General features: G+C 53.6%; 1 protein-coding gene across 1 annotated transcript; it reads left to right on the top strand.

The window, feature by feature from the left end:
• Positions 1-544: 544 nt before the first annotated feature.
• On the top strand, positions 545-7,535 carry GLT6D1 (glycosyltransferase 6 domain containing 1). Its single transcript, XM_008704300.1, has 4 exons — positions 545-618; positions 3,380-3,424; positions 6,322-6,459; positions 6,869-7,535. Exons 1-4 carry the CDS (start codon positions 545-547, stop codon positions 7,533-7,535), a joined length of 924 nt encoding a protein of 307 aa, XP_008702522.1.
• Positions 7,536-7,908: the final 373 nt, after the last annotated feature.

The raw sequence follows: 7,908 nt of genomic DNA, 5'->3' as shown, positions 1-7,908 counted from the left end.
ATCCCAGGGTAAGCTCGGGGGTCTGGCCGGAGCCCAGAGTTCCACGTTAGAGCTTCGTGCCTGTGATTTAGGTTGTAAGCCCTGTTTACAGCATCGGCCTAAGAGGGAGCTCATAGCTTTTATTTAAACCACCGCAGTCTTGGGGTACATGAGCCATCTTGCTATTGTGGGAGGAAAGAGAACAAAAAGGCTACTTTGGGGCCTGTCACGCCTCCTACTCCAGGAAGCCCTCCTCCTCACGGCAGCCGGGTAGTGGGGAGATTTGGTGCATTTCTTCCCTGTGGTCCGGGCGGAGCTGCACGAGGCATGGCCGGAGGGCCAGAGGCTGTGCGCTCCCAGTCCCGCGAGGGGCGCCCGGTGCCCGAGAGCGCCAGCTGCGTGGAGGTCCCCGCCCAAGCCTCCTTCCCCTTCCAGACGTAGGAGCTTTGGCTGGTGTCCCAAGGTCTGCCACCTAGACTTTGTAAATCCGTGGCGGGAAGGTGGCAAACATGGAACTGTTCACTGTTTAAAATCTGCTGCTCTCTGCTCTTCCCTCCAGGAGACCATGAACTGCAAGAGAAAGATGCTGTTACTGATTTCATGTGTCTTATACTACGTGCTGCTTGAGTATCATTTCAGGTAAACATAAAATACTGTGAGTCTTGACCGCAGTGATGGGCAGAGAGGACGTGAAGTGCTGGGCTTGGTGCAGACGTTACTAACACCCTCGAAAGTGACCAGACCTGCCCTTCTCTCTGTGGGACACAGCGACGTGTACCAACTTGAATTCGGTCCTCTGTGAATGTGTAACATGATTTCGGAGGGCACAGCGGGAGCCAAAGCCCTGCTCTCGGGGAGCTTTCCACCCCAGATGGAGCGGGCAGACGATCGCAGTGTGGGCACTGTCCGCGTTTACATAACAAAAGCCATGAAGGAAAAGGGGAGCGAGGTGAGGGACAGCACGGGTTGCTCGTCTGGACAAACGGGAACGGCCCGAGCAGCCGCGGGGCAGCAGGTGTGCCCCGGGGCGGCCCGCGGTTGACCCGCGAGAATTCTCTCCTATAGGAAAACTCCAGGTCTCGCCTTCTCTCCCACTCCGCACGACCTTCTAGTGAGCCGGCGGTCTTCCCAAGTGCTGTTTGGAAAGCAGCCATATTGTGAGAAATAACGTCTTTAAGAACGAAGCCATCACGAAACACGTGTCTGATAAAAGGCTTGTAACCGAATAAGGGAAGAACTCTTGCAGCTCGACAGCGAGGACACAACCTAAGGAGAACACGGGCGCAATCCGAGCAGACAGCTCACCGGAAGGTACACAGAGAGCAGACGGGCTCTGGGTGATTCGTCAGTGCCTGGTTGCCGGTCAGAGCAATGAGACACCACCACGTGCCCGTGAGAATGACCCCAGCCCGGAGCCTTGCCGACACCACACGCGGGCGAGGCCGCGGGGCAGCGGGACTCTCGTTCGTGCCTGGGGCCACGCAACATGGGGCAGCCTCGCTGAAGACACTTTGGCCGCTTCTTACAGAACTAAATAGTCTTTCCGACGATGTAGCAATCGTGTTCTTATTTATCTGGGGCGGGGGGTGGGGGGTGGCTAAGAACGTACACCCAGCACCAACCTACCCAAGGTGTTTCTAGAAGCTTCCTTCGTGATTGCCCTCCAGTGGGTGAGTGGGTAAATCAGGCGTGGTGCGTCCAGACACGGGGATACCGTTCGCACGGGCCGTGAACACACGGAGGAAACTTCCATGCACGTCACTGAGTGAAGGAGACCAGCCTGCAAAGGCCACACGCGGCATCTTGGACTCCGTTGAACGGGAGTCCTGAATTTTGTCTGGCAAACCTCCCTACAGAAGGGGCATCAGCTGGCAAGAGGGTTTGTTGTGGGAAGGCCTGCAGACTGAGAGCAAAGGGGCGGGAGCCAGGCGGGTTCCCACGGCGACAGAGAAACCGGAGATCGAAAACCCTGCCCGCAACCCGGAAGTCAGCTTTCCTGCCCATCGGCCGTGAGACCGGCGTGCGTGCGTGCGTACGTGTGTGGTAGGTCCAGGGCTGGTGGTGGTGTTCAGAGAACAGACAGGACACGAGAGGACAGTCTCACACAGCAAGGCTTACTGTCCCCCGGAGCCCACGGGGAATCCAGGAGGGACCGCATGACCGTGTGACGGTTTGCTTCCCTGGGGTCAGCAGACGGTGGGTTTCGTGGGATCGGCAACCTCGGCCTGCACTGCAAGCAGCTGGGCGCGTGAGCGCGGGGTGTGCGGAAGGGGTGGGCGTGTGGCACGGAGCTGGGTGCCCTTGGCCCGCCACGTGACAACAGTCGTCCGCGCCCTGCAAGCTCAGCCCCTCACGCACATGCCCAGGACGAGGCCGACTCCGCTGTGGGTCGAGCGCCTCCCTCCAGGCCGATGGTTTCCTTAGGTCAGGATCCCCTCTTCAACCAGATGCATTTTTCACGCCTCCATCGCTCCGTGGGACCCCAGGATCTGTGACCCCAGCATTCTAAAAAAAGGCCACTTTGGGGGCACCCGGGTGGTTCAGTTGGTGAAACGTCCGACTCCTGATCTCAGCTCAGGTCTTGATCTCGGGGGGCGTGGGTCTGAGCCCCGCGTTGGGCTCCATATTGGATGTGGAGCCTGGTTATAAATAAATAAACACATAAATGGCCACTTTTTAGCAAGCTCCCCGCTTGTCACTTCACAATTTTAGTGAAGATTGTGGGGGCAATCTGGAGTTTGACAGCCTAGCCCTGGGGAATCCAACGATGAAATCGGGGCGCGCTCGCCGTTCTTCCCTTACCCACAGCGCGTCCCAGCGCAATGGAAGCAAGTTGCCTGATCTTGTTAGAGCACAACAAAACTCGAGGTGACTCGTGTGTTTAGAAGAGAGTTAAAGACGGGCGCCCGAGTCTTCCTCCAGCCCGTCTCCGTTAACCGCGGCAGAGCCGCTCGGGCGGTCAATGAGGGCGTCAGGCCTGCCGTCTCGGTGCACAGCCTCTAATCTGGGCCTACTGGGGGTTTTGTAAATCCTCCCAGCACCCTGCCCACAAGCCCTTCCTCGCCGTCCCCCCTCTGGCCGTCGCCTCGTCCGCCGCACCTCTTCCCTGACCACCGGTTCCCCTCCTGACCCGGAGAGGTAGCTCCTCTCCAAGTGTCGCCCTGACCCCCAGACCGGGTCGAATGTACCATTTATGCAGCCAGAGCCCTGTCCCTGCCATCGGGCCCGACCGCTGGGCACCGCTGGGGCCGCCTCCCCAGCTCCCCGAGGGCAGCGCGCGGGCTGTCTGTCCACAGCTGTAGGCCAGCACCGGCCGGCGCCTGCCCTGCCACGGGGGCTTGGGAATCTTGGCTGAACACACAGATGACTCGTAATAACTTGGTTTTCTCTTCGCACCCAGGGACGAAGTGGAAGAACTGCGGCTCTCAGACTGGTTTAATCCTAGGTGAGAAGAGACACGTCTGCTCACACTAACAATGGTGCTCGGTGTGGAGCGAGTGGTGTTTCACCCCATGATAGTGGCCCTGGGAGGCTTCGGGGCCTGGAGTTTTCATGTTTAGGGCTGTTCATACTCACATGGTCTCCTTGGCTTGACCTTCTTGGTTTCGTCAGTGACAGACTCTCTTTGGAGGTGGTTGGAAAACACTGGGATGGCTGCTGTCGATTTGGGGACCGCACTGGGGAGACCCCTGTCTGGAATGGCCGTGTGGTATCCGGCCTTACGGTCATGCACCATAATCCACTCAACCGGCTCCTACTGGTTGTAGATTGTCTGTGGTTTGGGGCTTTTGCAAGTGTGGTTTCAGTGACTAACCTTGTACATAGGTCTCTTCACACTGTCGTGTGACCTGATCTGTGGGACAAATCCCCCGACAGAGTTGCTCGGTGAAAGAGGCAGGCGTTTATAACTCGGACGTAGGTCCTTGAACTTCCCTTCAATAATTGTGCCATTTTGGTTTCTCAGGTACAGTGGATGAACGGAGACATCAGAAAATCATTTATTCTAGGCAAAACCGCTAGTTTAAAATATCCCAAGTCGACGGGCAAGTCCGTAATGACTCCTGCGCTTGCGGGTAGTGTAGTATGTTCATCATTCCTTTGTATTCGATCTTCGCGATGCTTTCCTCACATAGGCATGTATGTTGAATAGACCTCAGCTTCTGAGATGAATCACATCCATGATCCATGACACCATCCTCGTTGGTTCACGCAGAGCCTATTTGTGTTATTTATGAGTTTGCCTGCTTGCTGATTTTAATGCAGCAAAAATTCTAATGTGCATCCAGCTTCGTGTCCTTTCCCGTCCCTTTACCCTGTCCCCTGCCTCTCCTGGGACTTACGTGTTCTCTCGACACTGTCAGATTCCCCCGAATTTTGCACATCACCGTAGCTCATTTTGGACAGCTATGTGGAAATACACGAGTTTATCCGCCAGCTGTCCTGCTGAGCACATGGGTCATTTCTGCGCTTTGCTGGCATCATTCTGACGCATGTCACCCGGCACACATGTGCAGCAGCCTCACCAGGCTGGAGGTGGAGCCCCTGGGGGGCAGGGTGCTGGACTGTCCAGCCCAGAAGATCGTGCCCGGCGTTTTCCAAAGCCGGTGCCTGATGTCAGTCCCCAGAGTTCTTGCTTTATGCTGCCTGGTGCTGCCAACAAAACAGGCTGCCTGGAAACGTTTGGCACTTCCTCAAAAAGTTAGCCATGAAATTACAAGACGACCCAGAAATTTCACCTCTAGGTATGTATCTGAGAGAATTAAAAATATATGTTTACAGAAAATCTTGCAGAGAAGTGTTCATAGCAATACTGTTGATAACAGCTGAGAAATGTAAACAACCAAAATGTCTATAGGCTGATGAGTGAATAAACAAAATCTGTACCATGTAATATTATTTAGCCATAAAAGGAATGAAGTACTGATTCATGCTACAATATAGAACCCCCCTGGAAACTGGGGAGGTGAAAGAAGCCAGGCACAAAAGACCACATATGGCATGAGTCCATTTATATGAAATTCCCAGGATAAGCAAAGACAGACACGGAGAGCAAGTAGATGAGCTGTTGCCGGGGGCTGCAGGGCGTGACTTATTTGTAGTGGGTACAGTGGTGTCTCAAAATACTTCATTTTCTTGGGAGCAACTGTAAATGGCATTGTGTTTTTAATTTCAGTTTCTGCATGCTCCTTGTTAGTAGATGGAAGTGAGATTAAATTTAGTGTGTGCTGATCTCGTATCATCCTGTGACCTTGCTGACTTCACTTATTAGTTCTTGGAGATCTTTTGGCAGATTTTGTAGGATTTTGTATGTAGGCAAGTCTTCTGTAAACAGGGACATTGTTACTTTTTCCTTTCCAGTCCAGTGCTTCATTTCCTTTTCTTGCCTTATTGCAATGGCTAGAATTCACACAACTCTGTTGAATAAGAGTTGGTGAGGGCATCCGTGCCTTCTTCCCAGTTTTAGGGAGAAAGCATGCAGTCTTTCATCATTAAGTATGATGTGAGCCATGGGAATTTTGTGGATCCTCTTTATCCGGTTTAGGTAATTCCCCTCTATTCCTATTTTTCTGGGAATTTGTCTTTCTCTTTTTTCATTATGAATGGTTGTTGGACTTGGTCTAATTTTTTTTTCTGTGTTGATACGGGCATCTGACTGTTCTTCAGTTTCTTGGAATGGTGGGTGCATCACATGATTTTCAAAAGTTGAACCAGCCTTGCATGTTTTAAGTTCTGTTGTTACTGGAAGCAAACCTAATGTCTCTGTCCCTTTCTGGACTCGTCTTTTTATTTCTGGTGCATGGCACTGACGGACGTAATGTGAGAAGGAGAGGTTTAAAGAAAAGTGTCTTCTTGATCTCCTAGGGAGAGGGGGGAGAGAGAAGAGGAGGGGGAAGGAGAACAGAAGGACTTAGGGAGATGTGGGGAGGTGGAGGCACTGTGCTTGCAGCACTGGCTTCAGATGGTATCAGAGGGTGCTCTGACTCCAGGCTGCCTACATCTAAGCTGAGTGGAGCTCAGAGAAGGCGGCCCCTGGGCTCAAAGGCAGGCAGCCTGGTGACAAAGGCAGCAATTGCTGGGTCTCGCATACCGACCCACGTGTGTTAGCTCTGTGGTATTAGGCAGCTCACTCACCCAACCTATGCCTCTCTTTCCCCACACCAAGAACAAGGACCAAATAGTGCTTATTACGTAGTACACAGGACACTGCAACGATTGGGTGAGCTGCTTAAGCCACCTCGACCCAGTGCCTGGCACACGTAAGTGCTCTGAGCGTCAGGTGGCCTCTGCTGCGGTCGTAGTAAAGACAGGGCCTGCTTTACTTGCTTCTCCTTTGTTTAACAGAAAACGCCCTGACGTTGTAACGACCACAGGCTGGCTTGCTCCGGTTATATGGGAAGGCACTTTCGATAGGCAGGTGCTGGAAGACTACTACGGAGCACAGAACCTCACCGTAGGCTTGGCTGTCCTTGCTCCTGGCAGGTAAGTGCGAACGAGCATGCGGGGACCTTCTTTCTCCGGAAGCTGCCCGAAGGTACCCATGAATGTTGTATCTGGCTGCTCCGTACAAAACCGGGACGTGGTTTTCTCCTGGCTTAGGAGGGTCATTCGTGCCCCTCGGCTGTCTCTCCTGATATTGTTTAGCTCACGGTTCCTTTATTTCCAACTGTTGTTTCAGAACATTAACGGGTTTTCTCAGACCCCCTGGTTCACTACATCCTGTCTTACTAACCAGTGCAGTCGGAACTGCAGACCTGACCTGCCTACCCTTACCCGCGGGGGTCCCGCAGCATCGGTGACTCGTCCGTTAGACAACACGTGTGCTGTCACGTGTCCCTCTCCTGAAAGTGTTCAGGGAGCGTCGCCCTCTGTGCGTGTGTGTGTTTTGCAGGATTGCAGATCAGCACCTGGAGCTGTTCGTGCGATCGGCCAGTGAGCACTTCATGACCGGCCACAGAGTTGTCTTCTACATCCTGGTGGATGCCGTCCGCAGGCGGCCCCACCTGCAGCCGGGGCCTCTGCAGACATTCCAGGTGTTCAGCGTCGGAGGAAATGGCCGGGACGACTTCCACCTCACGCACATGAAGAACTTAGCTGCGCACATAGAAAGGCACATTCAGGACGAAGTTGACTTTCTCTTCAGCATGACGGCCAATAGGGTCTTCCACAATGACTTTGGGGTGGAGACCCTGGGCACGTCCGTGGCTCAGCTCCATGCCTGGTGGTACTTTAAAGACACGGAGGACCTCCCTTACGAGAGGAGACCCGGATCAGCGGCGTGCATCCCGTTGGGACAGGGGGACTTCTACTATGACGGCACGGTCGTTGGTGGCACGCCCCTGGAGATGTTGAATTTCATCAACGAATATCTGGACGGGGTTATTCGCGACAAGGAAAACGGGCTGAACAGCACCTACGAAAGACACCTGAACAAGTACTTTGTCATCCACAAGCCCTCCAAGCTGCTGTCTCCGGAGTACAGCTGGGACATGGCGCTGTGGCCCCCGGGACAGGTTTGGTTGGTCAAGGCAGCGCAGTGCTCCCAGACGGGCTTCTGACTCGCCGGCCCCTCCTGCGACCGACCGCGTAGCCGCGGATTCCTGAGCACAGAGGGCGGCCTAAAGCTCTCCTGGTTTCCGGGGGCGTAAGCGTTGACGCCATCCGTAGGAAAGTTTCTCCTTTCAGTTTTGAACCGTCCAGTTTGGTCCATGCAGGATACGGAATAAAAGTGATTATTTAATGTTCAATCGCAGTGATGCTGGGATCTATACATGGTAGAGAGCCGGCTCGTCATTCAGGAGGCAAAAAATGATTTCTTTTTTAACGGAGAAAGATTGCAGTTCGGAAAAATATATATACACACAAATGGGCAAAGGAATAAAATAAAGGGAAAACAATGAATGTCCATCAGCTCACTCGTGGAATGTGTGA

Source organism: Ursus maritimus, unplaced genomic scaffold, assembly GCF_017311325.1.
Source record: "Ursus maritimus isolate PB19 unplaced genomic scaffold, ASM1731132v1 scaffold_17, whole genome shotgun sequence".
Lineage (NCBI taxonomy): Eukaryota > Metazoa > Chordata > Mammalia > Carnivora > Ursidae > Ursus > Ursus maritimus.
The sequence above is the reverse complement of the archived record's forward strand: the minus strand, read 5'-3'. Positions and strand labels throughout refer to the sequence as shown.